The sequence below is a fragment of the Pomacea canaliculata genome, linkage group LG1 (genome assembly GCF_003073045.1).
Source record: "Pomacea canaliculata isolate SZHN2017 linkage group LG1, ASM307304v1, whole genome shotgun sequence".
NCBI classification, from domain to species: Eukaryota; Metazoa; Mollusca; class Gastropoda; order Architaenioglossa; family Ampullariidae; genus Pomacea; species Pomacea canaliculata.
Genome location: NC_037590.1, coordinates 20,164,203 through 20,185,260, shown reverse-complemented (window position 1 = coordinate 20,185,260; position 21,058 = coordinate 20,164,203). Strand labels below are relative to the sequence as shown.

At 38.6% G+C, this 21,058-nt stretch overlaps 1 protein-coding gene across 1 annotated transcript; it reads left to right on the top strand.

Annotated features, from left to right (window-relative positions):
- Positions 1–3,486: 3,486 nt before the first annotated feature.
- LOC112576366 lies at positions 3,487–19,743 on the top strand. The gene is made up of 27 exons (XM_025258778.1): positions 3,487–3,809; positions 4,126–4,222; positions 4,701–4,753; positions 5,272–5,368; positions 5,976–6,089; positions 6,339–6,427; positions 6,753–6,907; positions 7,485–7,627; positions 8,037–8,118; positions 8,301–8,458; positions 8,883–8,971; positions 9,238–9,375; positions 9,558–9,719; positions 12,628–12,774; positions 13,068–13,164; positions 13,480–13,532; positions 14,050–14,146; positions 14,639–14,752; positions 14,987–15,075; positions 15,606–15,760; positions 16,570–16,703; positions 16,828–16,909; positions 17,380–17,537; positions 17,777–17,865; positions 18,153–18,290; positions 18,497–18,659; positions 18,920–19,743. The coding sequence occupies exons 1-27, from the start codon at positions 3,736–3,738 to the stop codon at positions 19,013–19,015; spliced, it is 3,063 nt and encodes a 1,020-aa protein (XP_025114563.1). The 5' UTR covers positions 3,487–3,735; the 3' UTR covers positions 19,016–19,743.
- Positions 19,744–21,058: the final 1,315 nt, after the last annotated feature.

Below are 21,058 nucleotides of genomic sequence, written 5' to 3'. Positions count from 1 at the left end.
AAAGATGAAATAAGAAAATACAGTATTCTGAAGGACATTCACTTTTTCTCAATCCTGTTTTGAGTCGCTATGCTAAGAAAAGCACTCCTTCGTGAGAAAGCAAACATGCTGAATGCAAACACCAGTCATTTTTTTTCCCATTTAAACACAGTGTAAGGACGTGAAAGCTGAAAGCATATATACAGACTGCTGGCCTACATAGCTACAACACTCTAGAGTCTAGAGTGTAGACATCCATTCACAGACCACTCCTCCCCTACCTCCACACAGGGTGCAGACTGGCTACAGGCTCAAAAAACAAGCTTGTGTCATGTGCAAGTTCATCCGATCTTGTAACATGTTATTTAGGTTGGCAATAATGCTTCTCACGCCATGCAGAGAGCAGACGGGGTCGAATTCCGGCATGGGTTTGAATAAAGACCAGCAGCGTGTGATTAACCACATCTCCATAAAAGATAATAAATACTTACGAAATACTTATGTATTTACTATCTTTGGTCCAAATCGGCGTTTAGATAAGTTTTTGTGTGTGTGCGTGTGGGGGGGGGGGGTGAATGTAAAACACCGAGAAAATTATATTAGACCATATGAAATGATTTGTTCTGCTTTCAATTCCCCCAGGATCCGCATTGGGGAAAAAAAGATTTCTAAAGTCCGTAAAGGTGTTTTGATAATAACAACACCAACGTAATGTCACATGCCTCACATCGTACTTTACATATGATACTCAAAGAAAATCAGTAGTGACGCACCACAAGAGAGACGTTAGCCTGCAGCAGGGTGTACTCTTATAAAAACTGTGTAAACGATGTGAACACAGCGCACCCTACAATTAGTCACGTCACGTGACATGCAGTGGCGTCACACGGTCAACGTTCTACAAACTGCCTTTCCCACACTGACCCAGATTGTTTGTAATGTTTGTCTGAACCTACCAGCAGAATTTTCCAGACGTGTGTGTGTGTTGAATAAACAAACCTGATCAACTTTAAGTGTTACTCGTTTGTCAAATATTTCCCTGCCACTGTTAAAGGGATCTGAAACTTGTCCAACAAAAATAATCTGTTTAATGTTTGGTCAAACATACTAAATGTTCTCAGTCTCTAATTTAGTATCTTTTGTGCAGTTGTGCTACTACTTAGGTGCAATCAGGGCCGGCGTTAGGGGGTGGCAAATGGGGCGGCCGCCCCAGTCCCCGCTCTCGAAGGGGCCCCGCGCTTCAGCCCCGAGGTAAGGTGACCAGACGCTTTTGACCTCGTGTCCAGCCTGCTCATAAAATGTCCGGGCGGGATGCCCAATGTCTCGCTTTCTGGCAAGTCCACAATGTCCAGCTTGTCTTTAAAAATACCGTACACTGATCCGCGCCTTTGGTTTTGGCGGTGTTTTCTTGATCCCGCTTTATTTTTCGTCGCTGTGCGGGCTCCGGGGTTTGACCCGTGACGACAATGACCTGCCGGCCGATATCTTATTGCACGCGCCGCTGGTACATCGCCGGTGGTCGTCTGCTCGTCCCTTGTAGGTGTCAGCTTCTTTGGTTACGGTTGTCCGAGTTCCCCCACTTCCCAGTGGCAACCCACGCCAGCAGCTGACTACATCCCAAACCTAGTGATATATGGAATGGACAACAAATGAGTACACAACGGCTTTCACCTGCCGACTTTATTGTGTAAAGTGAAGCTGCCTGAAGTCGCTCGCTTTCCTTTGAAGGCATCCTCTAACGAGTCATGTCAGCCTGTTATTATTTTTTATCTTTTAACTTTGTGTTGGAATGCTACAGACTGCCGATTTCTAACTGTGTTATACTTGATATAATACATTTTTAGAAAAGTAAGCTAGGCTAAATTTTAAAAAAAAATGAAAACAAGTGCATTTTAGATTTTGGCAGACGATGCCGATCCAAAGGGTATAGAGTTGTAGACTAATGTAGTTTGCTTGGTGATGGAGAGACGGGAAGAGAAAGTTTCATTGTGTCTTGAAGTAACTACAGGAAACAAGTTCCTTTGACATCTCTCACTTCGGGCAAAGAGGTTGCAGTGCCAGCGGTGGGCCCCATCCTCTCCATTCACAGAGTGGCCATACATCAGTAACATATCCACCTCTTTACTGTCAATTCCAACTTGCTAGCAGGTCCCCCAAGTGGCACATTAAACCAGCGACCTCAATGCACGAACGTTCTTCTAACGGTTCATGGGCCATAAATCATTGTGTCCAGCGGCCCTCTGACACCTGGCCCGTACCCCGACTACCCCGCCTACCTTAGGTCTGGAAATTGTATACTGCAGACTGCTTGGGTGTTCCTTCTTCAGACCTTTCTTTAAGAGAAAAGACAAAGAAGGAAAACAATCCATTGACCAAGGCCGGGCCCCTTCACAACCTCGGGCCCGGGTACATCAGATACCCTGCCATCTCATCAAGTCTACGTCAGCACGTTTGCCCCCACCTCTCGGCATTTCGTCCTCCCGCGTGTTTCCCACTGCCCGGCATTTTATTCACCTCCAATAATCCTTTTCTGTGAGTACGGATCAGTGACTAAACTAATGTCGGGGGCGATAAGAACATCGCCAGTGAAAAGACAGTTAAAGGTGGAAACACTGAAAGGACTTTTGAATTGTGAGGTGCAACTTTGACAGCGAAAATTCACGAAATCCTTGTGAAAAAATTTATGACACTATCTTGCAATGACCGAAACTTTACAAGGAGATTCACGGTCTATGAAGTAGGGTTTGGGAGTAACAGCCTCGCAAGATGACGAAGTACCATAATTTGTTACAGCGCCTCACCTCACGTCCGCAAAGTTGGCTGAGCGGGAGATAAGGTAGGAATATTTTAATTTAAATGTTAAATACCGGTTTTCTATTTTAAATGTAATATGTAGTGGCGTGGACAGATCTACCGTTGAACGCATCACTACTCGGTAAAGTCAGAGGAAAGTCCCCCCCCCCCTATTTATCGGCGTTCTTTGTCGGTGACGTCACCATCATCGGCAGCGTCCTGCTTTCGCCCCCGAAACATCTGGTCACCTTACTCGAGGTCATCTTTATGACTTATTGCTAGCTGTGGTAAACAAGTTGTGACAAAAAATGACTTTCAGAAAACACTTCTAAGTTCTAATTAAGCAAATTATTGAACCCATATCTTCACGTTAAGCCCGATAATAGTAACAAGCAGTTTATTAAGTTATCGTCACCATATTATTTCGCTTTAAGAAAAAGCCGCTACTGTCACAAACGGTTACCAACAATTAAAATCCTAAATTCGTGCGTTATTTCGCGAAATACATCCAGCCTAACTGTATATAAATCAGTGCTTCCGGCATCATATCAATAGGGATATTGATACACGTACTCAATGTACCCGGCCCCGCGCGGATGGTCGGCCCTAGGCCCCGCGTGGTCCTAACGCCGCCTCTGGGTGCAATATGAGTACGTACCCATACTACTGTGTCCCCACTACACCAGGGTCGTTATCTATAGCAAAGCCCAATACATAAAAGAAGCACGAACCACTCATATCAGCTCACTGCTAGACCACTAATTAAACCGACACAAGGAGTAAAGCTCTTACACATAACTTTAAAAACTTGATTTTTCATTAGCCATAGTGGAAGGAATTGAAAAAGGTGGAGCAAGCCGTGTTGTGTTCATCGCCCTCCTATTGAACAGTCTTATAAGAGAGCCTTGGTGTGTGATAGGATACGTAGCGGACAGCGCCGCCTAGCGTGGGACTGACTGCATCATGGAGACCGTGTTTGGTGTAGACATCCCTCTGCTTCTCCTCTTGTTGCCATTGGTGATTCTACTCCTCTACTGGTCAGTCTCACTCTCAGGGAATCACATACTTATTAGAGACATACTTAAAATGTAATGTTGAGAGTTTAAACTCAGTTTCATTCAGCTGACATGGTGAGTCAGCAAACAATGTAATGTGCGAACCTACTACTCCTAGGATTCATTGAGCAGCTTCGTTTTCTCCACTCACTAACCCACTCCTTGACTCGTTCATTCATCCGCTCTATGCACAGTGCAAAAAAATACACCACTCTATATTCCATCAGTTCTGTATTGTACTTACATACTATATTTCATCAGTTTTGTATTACTCTAACAGTTCAAATTCTTTGTGCAGGAAAGGGACGAGATCGTACAATTTCTGGAGTTCGAGAGGAATACCTGGACCTAAGCCCCAGCCTTTCTTTGGTAACCAATGGCAGATGAACCAGAAGGTGAGGGTAGTCTTGTGCACATCCAAGTCGGTCAAACAATTTGTTCTTATCCTCGACATCTGCTTCTGAACCTTTGACCTGCACATTCCCAAGTAATTTATCTCAGTGGCTAGTATGGTGCATCTTGACAACTAGAACAAGCTTTCTTTACTTCTCTCTCGCTTTCTTTCTCTCTCTTTTTCCGACTGACACACACACACCCCATCTTTCTAACTATATCTCTGTGGTTTTTTTTCTGTGGTGTCCTTCCTTTTTGTGCCTATCTTCTTCACACATGAAATGCTTGATATACCTTTGTCGTCAGACAAAAGAAACACAAACTAATGTTGAAGAAACTGCTTTAAAGATAGATCGCAGTTTCTAATGAAAGATAAAATAGCATTGTTGAGAAGTAAACTTTATTTTTGATGAAAGCAGACAAAATCTCGAGATTCTAAATGTCACTTATCTCATTATTTTATTATAATTATCTTTTCAGGGTAATCAGAAATCTCTGAGGGAGTGGTCGAAAGCATATGGCCGTGTATACGGGTGAGGGTATATTAATCATTGTATATTTTGTCGTGATTAGTTTCCCGAGATACTTCTCTTCCATGTACTTTTTTGATAGTCTTAAAAATATATAAGGCTTATTTATGACGAATTAAAAAATCGGGCCTCGCTTTATTTATTCAAAACTTATTCATTTTCTTTAGTATTATGTATTCTATTATGCTTGCCCACTTATAGTAGTAAATAAACACGTTAATGTGTGATGCTTAACTTAACTACTGTCGACATTTTTGCTGATAAATATTAATTTATTTGGCAAACCTCGCTTTATTTGACCTGGTAACTTTGTACAGCAGTCTCTATAACATTCTATCCTGGGTATTGTTGGCTGATGGACCTGTTATTATTGTTGTTCGTATGCGCGGTGTACAGGTATCGCTCTGTCTTTGTAGCACATGTGATGAGAAACAAAAAAACTACCTTCTGTTTGCCCCTTATGGTTGATTTTCATTATTTGATAAAGCTTTTTAAGTAAAGGAACTTGTATGTTGTCACAGAATCTACTTCAACCATCAGCCCATGCTTGTTACAAACGACCTCGACATCTTAAGAGAGGTGATGGTGAAAGACTTTCCTCACTTTACAGACAGATATGTAAGTATGACCTGAGGCAGATGTTAAGACTATAATTTATACATATTTACTAGAGCTGTATTTTTTTACATAATTACCAGAGCTATGCCGCATCATAGAGAAGATTCAATTCATTTTGTAAGACTACCTCAGGGCTGGAATGAGTCATTAAAGTAACAAAAAGACGAAGTTCTACGTTATTGCTTTAGAGAAAGTGTTCCTGAACTTTTTCTCTGTCAAAGAGAATGCATGTACTTGCTACAACATTTATCAACATACTAACGACTAAAGGAATAATTTCATCTGGAGTCGCTGAACTTTCAGGCTGTGCAAAAAAAAAAAAAAAAAATCACCGGACTGAAGGGGAAGTAACTATTACTATAATGTGTCGGATGCTGTTCTGTCCCCTGAAAGTGATTTTTTTTTTCACTGGGATCATTATTGGCCTGTTGTTTTACTAGATAAGATTCAGGACATAAAAAGGATTCTTGTTAAATCTTCCTCATCAACCATATTAAGAACGAAATTTCCAGGTAGGTTGTTTCTTTGCCCGGGGACATGACTGTCGGGTAGTTACATTATTTGATAAGATTTCAGGACATTAATAGACTCTTGATGAATCTTTCAGGACCAATTTAATGACAAGGTTTTCAGTAAGACTGTTTTCTTTGCTCGGGGACATGACTGGAGAAGGATCAGAAACATAATCACACCAAGTTTCACTTCTGGAAAACTTCGGCTGGTATGACTCAAAATTCAAATTTTGTAAGAAGTGCAAGATAATAATGCGCGTATATATATATAATTTTGTTCTATGGGTCTTTATGCATGGATAAGGATGGATAGATGTGTATTCTGTATATATGTACAGACGGATGCGTGCGTGCGTGTGACCCTGGATGTGTGGTTGTTACTGCATATTATGCGAGTTTGTGTGTATATATATATTTGTGTGTATTCTTGCATCTCCGTCTCGTTTCCAATCGTTCAGATGGAGAACTTCATCAACCGCTGTAGTGAGGTTCTGTGCGAGAACATGCAGGAGGTGGCCCGCTGTGGTGGCAAGATAAATGTGAAACAGTGAGTTGTATTATCAACCTGGATTAGTATTTCAGAAGCACTTTACTCATGTACCCTTTTAGAGGCTACCCGCTTAACGAAATATATCAAATACATGCTTGAACAACTAAGAAAACCATAACTTTCTAATTGATTTCTCCATTGTGCCCCTGGGTAACAATATTACTTCATTAGTAAGCTTGAAATACACAGTATCTTCAGTCTCTTAAATATTACATGTTTGGGCTTTTCTCGCTCTCTCTTTCTCTCTTTCTTTATTCTATCTCTGTTTTCGTTCACCCGGTGACTAAATGTATGATATAGTCTTTGCGTTTTCTGTTCCAAGGTATTGCGGGGCCTTCACCATGGATGTAATAACGGGCACAGCTTTTGGAATTCTGATCAACTCACAAAAAGATTTCCAAAATGAATTTGTAACAAACGCAAAACTCGTCTTAGAAGGCGGCGGGGCGCCCCAAAAGATCTTTCGACAGCTCCTTAGTAATCTGAGTTTTTTAAACTTTAATTTTGTTGTCTTTATTTTATGTTATCGTCCCAAATGACAAATCTATTGCAGTGGCTGTGACAGGTGTTCCCAAATCCACAAAAGCGTTATTATTTTTAAAGAATGCGACTGATTTGCAGAAGAGAGGTGAAATACTGCGATTATTCTATAGTAACACTTCTTACACAATCAAAACACTGCCTCCTCGTTAAAGTCACTTTGTTAGATACAGAAGCGGTATTAAATTTTACTTGACTAATATTGCTGGGTGAGATATAACTTGTTTCCTAAACTAACATAACTTGCTATTTTAGCTTCCTTTCTTTCCTCCTATTCTTCATCTTTCTTTCTCTCTTCTGTCTTTTTCTCTTGCTTGCTTCTTCAGTTTCCTGTTTATCATCTCATAATTTCGAATTTTTGCCATTTTTTTAAATTGCGGCAATTAGTATGCAGAGCATGACTTCCGAATAATCAAACCTTTTTATTACATAATATCAGACCACGATTACAACATATGTAATCCGTTTGTCGTATGCCAAACGCTGTTTCTTCATTAAAATTATTTTTCTTCAGCTCTCTCTCCATTTCTGAACCGTTGGGGTCGTTACCTTGAAAATACGTTTGCCAAGTTTGCCAAAAAGGAAAACCGAAGCCATTTCTTTTTGATGGCCATAAAAGGCATTGTGGCAGACAGGAAAAAAGAAACGGCTCCAAGGGTAATTAATACCTTTCTAATTTTTTGTTGCTGTTTTTTGTTTTGGTTTTTTTTTTTTTTTTTTTTTTTGTATTTTGTTGGGTTTTGTTGTTGTTGCTGTTTTTGTCATGGCTTTCTATATTTGTCTTCTATTCGTCTTTAGTACTATTGCTTATTCTTCCGTCCATCGTATTCTGTCAATGCTATCTCATTCCTGTTGTAACCGATAAGAATATATTCCGTAGGAGTGTGAATATGCGTTATATAAATCTTCAATATTTATTATTATTATTATTATTATTATTATTATTATTATTATTATTATTATATTATTATTATTATTATGTTGATGCGCTTGTAAAGATAGGTTAAATATTCTGGCTTAGTGTCTTTAACCTTCCCCTTACTTACCATATCGCTTTTTTTTTTAGAAACAGGCAGACTTTCTTCAGCTCCTTGTCAACGCAGAAGCATCCAATGACACTGTGGACACAACTGCTGAGAATGGAAAAAGTAAGATGTGTTTTCCTGGTAAAAAGCGATCTTGACAATAATAATTTCAGTTTACTGAGATTTGTTTAGTTTACAGATTGCTGTCTTCTTTACATTCTGATTTGCGTTCTTCCACATTTTCGCCAGACAACTTTCAAACACTTTAAAATCTAAAAAAAAAATCTGTCATCGTTTTCTCTCAGGCCTAACTTCCGACGAAATCGTCTCTCAGATGATGATCTTTTTTCTCGCTGGATACGAAACAACGGCAACGACTTTGCAGTATATGTTCTACAACCTGGCTCTGTACCCGGATGTCCAGCAGAAGATTGTTGACGAGATTCAAGAACAGATTGGAGACGTTAGTTTAAAAAATTTTAACTCATAATTTTGGACTAATCATAAACAGAACAAGATAATAGAGGGTCGCCTCTTCTTCTTCCAGTCGATATCATAATCTTAATCCCATAGTTAGTCAACAAATTAAATACTCAAACGGCACCCGACCTAAATCCTAATCCCCAAGCATTGAGCACTAAAGCCTCCAAATCTTAAGGAACTATTTGATCGGATAGATTATGTGATATTTCCCTATCGTGCACACCGACGGTAGAGATATATTACATTTATGTCTCGATTTGTTGTCTCTAACTTATTATAGGAGTTTTTTGGTAATGATGGAGGAGGGAATCGGCATGTTTGACTTAGCAACTGTTTTCATAATGGTAGTGATTTAAGACCCAAAAGAGAAAACTCTACTTATGATTTTGCATGAAATGTTACAGGCAGCACCAACCAATGACAATGTCAGTAAACTCAAGTACATGGAGCAGACCATCAAAGAGACTCTGAGATTGTTTCCGCCTGTCGCCTCGTACGTTGTTTAGTATTCATTTTATTTATTTAGAATCAGTTTGTTTGTTTCTTGTCTTCTTATTTACTTAAAGCATGATGTTTGCCATTAAGTATTAAAGTGATATTGTTGAATAAAGTATAAGATTGTTCTAGTAACAGTCAACATAAATTATGTACAGATATATGCTGTTCCAGAACAGTTCAGTATATTTGTTTCATATTTTTCTCGCAGTAACGTTTAAAATTAACATGATAAGCTCACAATCTCTTAATTATTTCTCGCAGTGTCAATCGCCTGGCTTCCGAAACAGTTACCATCAAGGGTGTGACTATCCCAAAAGGAGTTGGAGTTCTCATTCCTATTTATGACGTCATGAGAGACCCTGAATATTTCCCAGATCCTGAGGTCTTCAGACCAGAAAGGTAAAAACACTTTCCAGGTAACCGTATTCGAGTCAGGGACAAACCTTCTGACTATTTTACTTTCTATCAAGAGCAACAACAAATAAAATACATTTTTCAAATGTCGAAAGCTGGAGCTCTACTCAACTAACATGTCCTCGTCTATGTGTCTAGTGTTTATCATAAACCTGTGTTCTTCGCAGATTTTCCGAAGAAGCGAAGGATGAAATGAATCCTGCTTCTTTCTTGGCATTCGGCTTCGGACCTCGTCTGTGTATCGGCAAGCGTCTGGCTTTGCTGGAAGTCAAAATTGCTTTGGTGCACGTGCTCAGGAAGGTTAAATTCGTCAAGACACAGACCTACCGGTAAACAAACTTTCTAGCCTAGTTATATAATCACGTTCGTCTGTGTCAAAATCTTTATTCCTCCTGTAAAAAGTAGTCTCTTAAATGATGAAGAGTTGAAGTCATTGTTGCTTACTGTGATGTTACTGTTTGTTTCATTTAATTTAGATATCACGTGTTCGCCCGTGGCCCTGTGATAACCCTTGTCCACCACTTCTTAATTTTGTTGTTCGTGTATTAGTGTGCGAGACACGAAATTATTTTAACACCGCTTGCACAATCCAGAAACTGATAAGTGTGATCACATGGATGTGATTCATAAATAGGGCTTGTTCTCTGAAGTATCAACAACTTTACAAAGCATGCAGATTGTAACTTCGAGAAAATTGTAACAAATACATGTATGTTTTTATATTTATATAATGCTTTGTACAACATCACTCTCTCTTCAGGAAAAACTGACTTTCAAATCATCAGGAAATCAGCTCGTACCGACCAGTCCACTGATGATCAAAGCAGTTCTGCGTCCTACAGAGACAGCGCCATAACTCAGTTGGAAAATACGTTCTATAGTTTGGTTGATATTGGCTGAAATTATTGTAAGGGTTGTACCTTTCATTAGTTATCAAAAGAAAGACAAATGGTGGAATACATCAAAGGTCTTGACGACGACGATGAGAGATTTGTTTTAAGCTCGCCAGATGGCAACGGCAGAAAATAATGGAACCTCGCAACTCCAAAAGGGTAAAGCACGCGCTAATGCTCAAGTTAATGCTCAAACAATAACTTAACTTTCTGAATAAATTACAGCAGGTTATGTTTTGTATGTATTGTATGTGTGATCTTCACTGGTTGTCTCTTTTAAGATTTTTTTTTTTTTTTTTTGAAATGCGTCGGGCGAAATGTGTGATCTGTACTAACAGGAGAATTTGTTTTATTGAGCTCGGGTAAACAGTACGCTAACCCTGTATTCAGATTTCACATGCACTAGAAATCATTTGTTCCCTCAGCACTCCAGCTACTCAACCAGAGATGAATTGTCAGTTATTCGTGTGCACAGGTGTGTGGTGAGATAATTGTGTGGTAAGAATGGTATAGATGTAAAATTGCGTTTTTTAAAGTTTTTATAATGCATTTTGCTTCCATCTTGTAACTAGAACTTGTTTTGTTTATTACTTTGTTTATATTTGTATATAAGAATACTTACGGAGTATAACTGCCGACCTGGATTAATAAAGTTGATCATTGTCACTGGATTTTTCAGAATAGTACGAAAAATGTATGCAAACAGTACGTGCTTCGTAAGATCTACACGTAAAATATAAAATGTCATGAGACATAGTAAAGAATGAAGTTCGCTATTTTTTTTTTTTACAACACAACAAGCAAAAAGAAGGCTAGACTTTCTTTTTAGAGGGGGGGAGGGGAAACGAATATAGGTTAGTATTTGGAGATACGTGAGGCATTCACAGCGGACTACAGCACCTACAGGGTGCAGAGGTACTGCTCCCGTACTCGGAATAATCAAAAAGGAATGACCCCGCCCCCTCAACTCGTGCTGCTGTAAACAGGGTGCAGGCCTTGCACTTTGCCCTCTAGACAAAAACATGAGTGCTACGTCACCAGCTTCGGTGTGACGTCCCGCTCGCGCTGTTAAGGAAGGGAAGGGGATGCAGGATGAAGGCAACAACCAACTGTCAGCGGCACACCCTGCCCCAGACATGCGCTCCCCTTGCACAATACCAAAGATGATATATATTTATATGTTAACTGACTCTTTGAGCAACATTCTCTGCCTTCAGTACAGAAAAACTTATGTTCAAAGCACCAGGAGGTTAGCTTGCACCACCCTACGAGTTAGCACCACCCCCGGACTGTCACATAGAAACAACGCCTTATTTAAATTTTAAAATGTATTCTTTATTCTGGGGAAAGATTGTTAACAAGAGCTATTGTATGGGATTGTATTGACATCTCTCCTTCCACTCTCCTGCCCTCTCCTTATTCTTTCCCGTAAAGGCCGAGGGCTAAATGGAAAAAAAACATGTCTTGCATTTCCTTCACGAGAAAACAACACTTTGAAAGCAGCCATTAGTAATATTTTCTTCATTTTACTCATCGTGTCAAACGTGCGAGGTGACAGGCTGTTGGACTACATAAACACAATCCTCTATACATCCACTGGCGGATTACCAACACTCTCCACCTCCTTACGAGATGAACACTTAATACAATCTCAACAAGCAAGCGTCTGTCAGTTCGTGTACGAGGTCCTCTCTTTGTGTAACATGTTAGTTCCGGAGGGCAATTATGTTTATAACTTCTGGCATAGAAACCCATCCAGAGTAAATGGGTCAAATTTTGGGACGGGTTCACGGTTAAAGTTGTATCTCCAGCTTTCAAAAGAGACCTGTTGGATGTGATGAACCACATCTCTATTAAAAGATAATAAATACTTACGAAATACTTGTTTATTTAATATCTTTGGTCCCTACTTTTTATATACATGTACTGCGTGAACTGTGTCGACTCAGCGCACCCAACGAGTCCAGTCACGTGACAACCGCAGTGACGTTACAAGTTGTTGAATGTTTGGTTAAACATACTAAATATACTATCTTTGGTTTAGTTTGGTTCTGTTCTCATGGTCTTACTCTTTAAGGGTACAATATGGGTATGTACCCATACTACTAGGTCACCACCACACCAAGGTTGTTATCTGTAGAAGATCTCACACATACCTCTGGGTGAGCTCAGTGCTGTCGAGGGCGTAGTTGCCTGTTAGAGCAGTTGTCAAACTGAGACGAGGAGTAAAGCTTTGAAGTAAAATAAGGGAAAATTTTTTTTTCATCAGCCATAGTGGAAGGAATTGAAAAAGCGGTAGCAAGCCGTTTTCTGTTCATCTCCCTCCTAACAAGCAGTGTTGAAGAGGACCGTGGTGTGTAATAGGATACATACAGACAGCCCTGACTAGCACCAGACGGACTGACCACCACAGCATCATGGAGGCCATGTTTGGTATAGACATCCCTCTGCTCCTCCTCTTGTTGCCACTGGTGATTCTACTGCTGTATTGGTAAATCTCACTCCTGATAACTCACATACTTATTATAAACATTGCTCTTATTTTTAACATTTAAGGCATTCGTTTCATTCAATTGGGTAGTTAAGTCAGAAAAGACCAATAAAGGGTGGATGCACACCTACTGTACCCGGTATTCATTGAGCAGCTTCCTTTACTGCACACACAAACTCGCTCACGAACTCACTCACTTATTCATTCATACATACGTATGCCCAGTGTACACAAAATGATACCGAACTACATTTCATCAGTTTTGTTTTATTTTGTTTGATTTCTTTGTGCAGGAAAGAGATGAGATCGTACAATTTCTGGAGTTCGAGAGGAATACCTGGACCTAAGCCCCAGCCTTTGTTTGGTAACCAATGGCAAATGCAAAAGACGGTGAGGATAGTCATGTGCACATCCAAGTTGATCAAACAGTTCATTATTATTCACAACACCTGCCTGAGCCTCTGACCTGTACATTGTAAACAATGTTTCTCACCGCCTAGTAGTGTTGCTTCGCGTCGGCAAGTATAACATATCTTGAAAACTAAAACAAGCTTCTTATATTTCTTTCTGTCTCTTATTTCCTTACATTCTAATGAAAGATTGAGTTAGCATTGTTGTAAACTAAACATGATTGTTAATGGAAACAGACACAGTATCGAGATCCTAAATAACGGTTTATATCATCATTTGATTTTGTTTATTCAGGGTGTGCAGAAATCTCTGAAGGAGTGGTCGAAAGTATATGGCCGAGTATACGGGTAAAGTTATATTAATCAATTATAAATAGTTGTAATTTTACTCTCTTGAGGACTTGTCTTCCCCATGCACTTCTTTGATAGTCTTAGACATAAAAGGTTTATTATGAAGAATTTAAAAGTCAAGCTTCATCGTCATTTTCAAAGCTTCTTCATTTCCCTCCAGCGTTGTATATTAAATTTCATTTTATTATGTTTTCCACTTAAAACAGTAAATAAAGTGTAACGGCTAACTTGACCTCTGTAGATATGTTGGCTGTTAAATATGGGGCAACCCTTGCTTTCATTTGCTGCTGACCTGGTAACATTTTACTACAGTCAAGTATTAGATGCTATCTTGTACACCTGACTGCTTATTATGACACGTGGACCTGTTGTTATTATGTCTGTCGGTGTATACAGTGCACACGTATCGCTGTATATTTGTAACGCGTGTAATTATGTTCTCATAGCTTTGTTCAGTGTATTCCTATTGTTTTCCATAGCTTTTTCAAATAAATGAACTCATATGCTGCCGCAGAATCTACTTCAACCATCAGCCCATGCTTGTTACAAATGATCTTGACATCTTGAGAGAGGTCATGGTGAAAGACTTTCCTCACTTTACAGACAGATATGTAAGTATAAGCTTCTGAAAATGTTGAGACTGTATTTTATAATATTTACCAGAGCTGTATTTTAAAAATATTTACCAGAAACACGTTGCATCCTGCAAAAAGCTTCGATTCTTTTTCTAAAACCATTTTAGGGCTAGAATGAGTCTTTACAACAAAAAGACGAAATTTTATCACTTCAGAAAAGTGTTCGTGCAATTTTTTTTTAATATGTCAAAGAGAATGCATGTACTTGTTACATTTATCAACATACTAACGATTAAAGGAGTCTCTCTGTTTCTCTGTCTTACGCACAAATATACACACCTAGGCCTAGTCAATAAAATATTCTCTCTTTCACACACACACACCTCGCCCAACCATTTTATGTAGAAAGTTTTATATGTATATATGTATATGTCAACATATTTCTATTAATTAATGCAGATCATTATTGGCCTGCTAGTTTATTTGAGAAGATTTTTGACATATAAATATTATTGTTCAATCGTCCAGAACCAATTTAAGGACGGACTTATGAGCAAAAGTATTTTCTTTGCCCGGGGGGATGACTGGAAACGGATCAGAAACATTATGACACCAACTTTCACTTCAGGAAAACTTCGGCTGGTAATATTCTAAAATTCCAATATAATAAGAGCATTGTAATAACTGTGCATATCTTATGAGCTGTGTATATTGATAAAATATAGATTACATTATGTATGCGTGGACGAATGTGTATGGATGCGTGGGTGGATGTGTGGTTTTAAAATATGTATGATATGAGGGTCTGTGGATGTATATATTTATGTATGCTTTAATAAAGGTATTTATTTCCTCGTCTCATTTCCTCTCGTTTAGATGGAGAACTTCATCAACCGCTGTAGCGAGACTCTCTCGGAGAACATGCAGGATATCGCCCGCTGTGGTGGCAAAATAAATGTCAAAGAGTGAGTTTTCTTATCTTTATTTTTTTATTCAGCTTTTAAAGTCTGTAACAACCGGGGATCGTATTTAAGAAGCATTTTTTTCTTTTTACTTAACTTCTCAGCTATCCGAGCAGAGCTAAATCACTCGTTAATCTCCTCCATATTTGTCCTTCTGTTTAAAAAAGTTACCCGAAGGAGTCATCCATCTGATTAATTATCGTCTGGGGAATAAAACTCGGTCGTAATCGCTATCTTTGAGGATCAGATTTACCCTAACTTCATAAAAAAAGCCAAAAATAAAACTGCACATCAGTCCTACTTATAGAGAGAGAGCAAGTCATTGCCTCGGGTAAAATCAAGGGCACACCTCTTATCTCCCTGCTGATAAATCACTATCCAGACTTCTCTGATAATTATAACAGTGGCAAAAATTCCCAATAACAATATTCACAAGGCCTGTAGGTGCATGCGTCCGTGCAAGAAATATGCTCTTGTTTATTCACCTCATGACGGAATAAATTATTTTGTCTTTGCTTTTTGTTTATTTCCAGGTATTGTGGGGCCTTCACCATGGATGTAATAACCGGCACAGCTTTTGGAATTCTTATCAACTCCCAGAAAGATCTCCAAAATAAATTTGTGAAAAACGCTAAAACTGTCTTTGAACGTGTTGGAGCGCCTAAAGGTTTATTTCGACAGCTCCTCAGTAATTTGAGTTTTATTTTGTCTTTATTTTCTTTACTTTATTTTTGTTGTCATTTGGGAGACTTTTTCTTGACTGAAAAGGAAATTCTCTGCAAGCTAATTTGCAATGGGGAGTTAAATTACTGCGGTGATCATATACTAACAATTCTCTGAGCACTGCAACACGAATCTGTCTTTAACCGTTCTTCGTTATCTCCAGAAGATGTTTGGAAGTGAAGTGATATCAGAAATGTATTAGACTAGACTGCTGGGGTTAGGTATAACTTGTTTGCTACACTTACATTATTGTGGTGATGTATATAAGTGCCCTGTTAGACTAACCTGTGGACAGACTTCCCAAAGCCAAACTCATCCCTTGGAAACTATTACATCGAAAAGATGCTACTCTGTAAATCCCGGCAGAGAATTTAATCTTAGTTTTAGGAGAAAATTGTTTTCATAGACGGCTTACAGAAGAGGCAACAAGTCACCGAAAAGCTTTCGTCTTTTCCCATTCCTATCTGCCCTGTCTTCTTCTTTCTCCTTCTTCCGCTCCGTTTCCTTTTTTTCAGTTTATTATTTTTAGTCTACCTTTCTTTCCACATCTCTCTACTTCTTTTCTCTATCTGTTTGCCTTGCTTACTTCTTCAGTCTCCTGTTTTTCATCTCAAAGTTTCAATTTCCAAACTGGTTGCGATTAGCATGTAAAACATGACTCAGGACTTTTAAAGCCACACTTCGTTACACCTGGCCATGATTATTGTTCGTGTGTTTAGTTGTTGTATACCAAAAGTAAACGCTGATTCTTTCATTAAATTTTTTTTTCCTCAGCTCTCACTCCATTTCTTAAGCGCTTGGATGATTTCCTTCAAAATCCGTTTTTCAAGAATGAAGACTCTCAGCAATTCTTTTTCATGGCTATCAGACGCATTGTGGCAGAGAGGAAAGAAGAAACGGTTCCAAGGGTAATAAATGTATTTTGAATTTCATTCTTTTCATGTATTGGATATTTGTGAAAAAATTGAATGTTCTTCCGTGGTTTCTTTAACTTTTCCCTGACTTACCATCCGCATCGCTCCTTTTTTTCAGAAACAGACAGACTTTCTCCAGCTCCTTGTCAACGCAGAAGCATCCGAAGACTTCGTGGACACCGCTGCTGACAATGGCAAATGTAAGATGTGGCAAGAAATCTTCTTGGTTAAAACCAACTTTTCAAACTCTGCATTTGAACAGACTTTTATTAAAATGTGCCTCGTACTTTTCAGCAACTGCCTTATGAGAAGTACAATAGCTATTTTGAAAGGTGAAGGAAATGTAGTCTTCTTTTAATATATTTGGCTCTAAAACTTTTAGATTCTTTGTTTCATCTTCATTTTAACATCAGTTACATCGAAGGGTAACAACAAATCCGTGGTAAAGAATTTCCTACATGATGGTGCATACTGAAAGACACAATTATAATTTAACCAGCTTTGGTTTTGGACAGGCTTCTGCTTTCACGACAACATTTTTGTTTGAATTCTTCTTCTTTTCCGCCAAAGAAAGAGAGAGAGAGAACTTTAGTTCCAGAGACTTAAGATTTTATAGAAAAATGATATTTTTATCACTTTTTTTAAATTTTGTCATTTGTTTTTCTCTCAGGTCTAACTCACAATGAAATTATCGCTCAGATGATGATATTTTTTCTCGCTGGATACGAAACGACAGCTACGACTTTGCAGTACACGATCTACAACCTGGCTCTGTACCCGGACGTCCAGCAGAAAATTGTGGACGAGATTAAAGAACAGATTGGAGACGTAAGTTTCAACAGTATTTTTTAAAAAATCATTATCTTGAAATAAGTCATAAAAGAACAATGTAGTGGACTTGGAACAGAAGGAAAAACAATGAAAACATGCAAGATGGTTGCCATGGTTATAGTGGTCTAAATATTTATCTCTAAATATTTTTTCATTTAGCAAACGTGTGGTTTAAGATCATCATCCTTAAGCTGCAGGAGAGACTGTAGCTGTTGTGTTTGTATGAAATGTTACAGGAGGCACCAACCAATGACAATGTCAGTAAACTCAAGTACATGGAGCAGACCATCAAAGAGACTCTGAGATTGTTTTCTCCTGTTGCAGCGTAAGTTGTCACAACACTTCGTCTTGTATTTCATTTTATGATTCTTTTCATTCGATACTTGTTACCTTATTAACTTTAATTATGCTGCCTTTACTTTAATGTATTAAAGGGAAATGTGGTATCAGATCACTTTCTTAATTTAAAAAAATCTGCTTAAATTGTGTATATATATATAATGTCCTGGAAAATTTTCTTACATTTCAGTTTATTTGTTTTATATTTTTCTCTTAATCTGATGTTTAAAATGAACACTGAAAATCATGCAGTCTTACTCAAATTTGTTACAGTGTCAATCGCCTGGCCTCTGAAACAGTGACCATCAAGGGTGTGACGATCCCAAAAGGAGTTGGAGTTGTCATTCCTATTTACGACGTATTGAGAGACACTGAATATTTTCCTGATCCTGAGGTCTTCAGACCAGAAAGGTAAAAACACTTTCCACGTAACCGTGCTCAGTGTGTCAAATGTCAAAATGCTAACAGTGCTCATAGTGAGACAGATGTTAGAACTTTAAGATAGCAGACATAACAAGTTATATACATTTCTCTCTTGTCCAAAGCTGGTACTTTACTCAACTAACATGTCCTCGTCTATGTGTCTAGTGTTTAACATAAACTTGTATTATTCGCAGATTTTCAGACGAAGCGAGGGATGAAATGAATCCTCTCTCTTTCTTGGCTTTCGGCTTCGGACCTCGTCTGTGTATCGGCAAGCGTCTGGCTTTGCTGGAAGTCAAAATTGCTTTGGTGCACGTGCTCAGGCGGATCAAGTTCGTTAAAACACAAGATCTACCGGTAAACAAATTGTCTAGACTAGCTATATATTAGTGGTGAGCGTATAAATTTTTATTCCTTCTGAAAATAGTCATTAATCATCACCATCATCATCATCATCATCATCATGGGAATTAGTTGATAGCAGTGGAATTTTGCAATACGTGAAGTAACTTTAAATTTTACATATTGTAATAGAAATGTCTGTGTGTGGCCTGTTCACGATGGCTTACAGACGAATGTATAACATAATGTTTTGTATAAAATCACTCTGTCTTCAGCAAAAACTAACTTACAAAGCATCAGGAAGTCAGCTTGTACCGACCAACCCACTGATGATCAAAGCCGTACTGCGTGGTACAGAAACAGCGCCATAATTAAAGTGGTGAAAATATTCTATTTTCTGTGGAGATATTGCATGAAATTATTGCACGGAATTTTTATAATCATTTCTCAATTCCCTTGACCTCTCCTTCTCTTTCTTGTTCTCTCGCTTCCCTGCTCGCTCACTAATCCTCTTTTTTTATACCTTGTGTACTTTTGAACACTAAAGCAAAGAGAGAGGGAAAGAGAGAAAAGAAGTTGAGCGACTCACACAGTCCTGTGACATTCTTCACACTGTTTGGCATTGTGCCTGAGCATGAAACCTAAATGTTGAAGACGAAGGTGACTTTATATGTACATTTCTATGACCGACATATAACCAGTTATTACAAGAACAACGAGCAAAATGAATGAAAGTAATGAACAGCTGGAGGCAAATGAACATGAAACGTGCAGGAGGAATGGAGAAGATTGTTGCGAAAGAAGTTACCAACCTACTTAAATTTGTGCAACATGAATAGATAACAGAGGAATTAGAACAAGGAACTCTTTATACAATCGAAAACGCAAAAGCTTTATGCTACTCCTTACTAGATCTTCCAGATCATCATGATGGTCCTTATTTCACAAAGATTTGAACATACTGTCCATATTCTGAGAGAAATTTTGGAAGAGACATTTTATAGTGGCCTCCCTCGTGTGTGGAGACAGGCCAGTTAATTCGTTTCTTGTACAGTTATCTGTTGCTGTAATGCTGAAATAAAGACAAAGTATTATTCACCTTAAGACTTTGATTCCCTTTTTTGAAATTGTAGTTTGTATCTATGCAATATATGTATCAAGCTTCCCTGTGATAATACTCTTTAACCTTTTTAACTACATTGATACTTGCTTGCTTCCACAGTCTGTTCAGAGGCAACATTAGATAAATTGTAAGACAATAGATTTTGTATTATTAAGAAAGCATTTCAAATGTTGACTATATTGAATAGTTTTCAACTCCTGCCTCATTCCGTCTGGTGTAGATAGTGCAGGGTACCGACTCAGTTCCCACAAAGCTTTGTATTAAAACTCTCTCCCCCTTTTATTTGTGTGTGCGCCCGTCTCCTCAAAAGCGTAGTAGTGACACAGGAAAAAAAAAACAACTGAGTTGCTTTAACCACCGACCATCGAGCACTGCGCATGCGCTGAATAACTGACGGTGTGTAGGTGGGAGCAGCGTGCGACCGTTATGCGATGCTGGAGGCGGTGCCACAACTAAGGACAACTTCATAGCGAGGCTGGACTCACCCACCCTGTCAAGGATGGAAAGGACGGTGATCTCAGCCATTTACACCGACATCAGGGCGGAGAGGATGTTGCGGCGTTGAGCTGCCGTCTCGAAGACCTTCAGTCGAGCGTAGAACTCGAGAAAATGTTTCCAGCAGCAGAAGTTCTTTGGTGCAGATATTGGAATGAGTTTGAGCACCCGCTCCGTTACAGAAGAAGACACAAGTTAAATTCAGTTATAAACTTTGACGAGTTTATCTACCATGCGTCAGCTCGAACGCCATAACATAAGATAAGACAACTCACACAATAACAAAACGTACGTACAAAAATGATCACCATATGACAAAAAAATATACATGATCTTAAAATATATATGTAGAGAGAGAAATTACTTAAACGGTGATAATGCAATTCGAATTAATTTGCTTATATTAATAAGCGTACTTTTAAATTTAATATTCATCAGCTGATGAAATTTAAATACATTCAGATGAGGAACAAAATATACAGTAGGAAGCGTGCTTTCTGCATTTCACTGGCTGGTGCAGGATGAGTATGATAGTATCATCATACAAAAGCAGAAATATATTCACATAAAGACCAAAATTTCAAAAATAATATTAATTTGCTAATTTGACGTGATACCAATCCATCAACTGACGAAGAAAGAAATTCTTTTAAAATTTACAGGCGACAAGCTCGCCCTGCCGCACTCCCAACATTACAGGTGAAGAAGGAGGTTAATAATCCATGCTGTGTTTTAACACAAGACTTTGCCTTCCGGTAAATATATTTTATTACATGTAACACTTTACTATCTATGC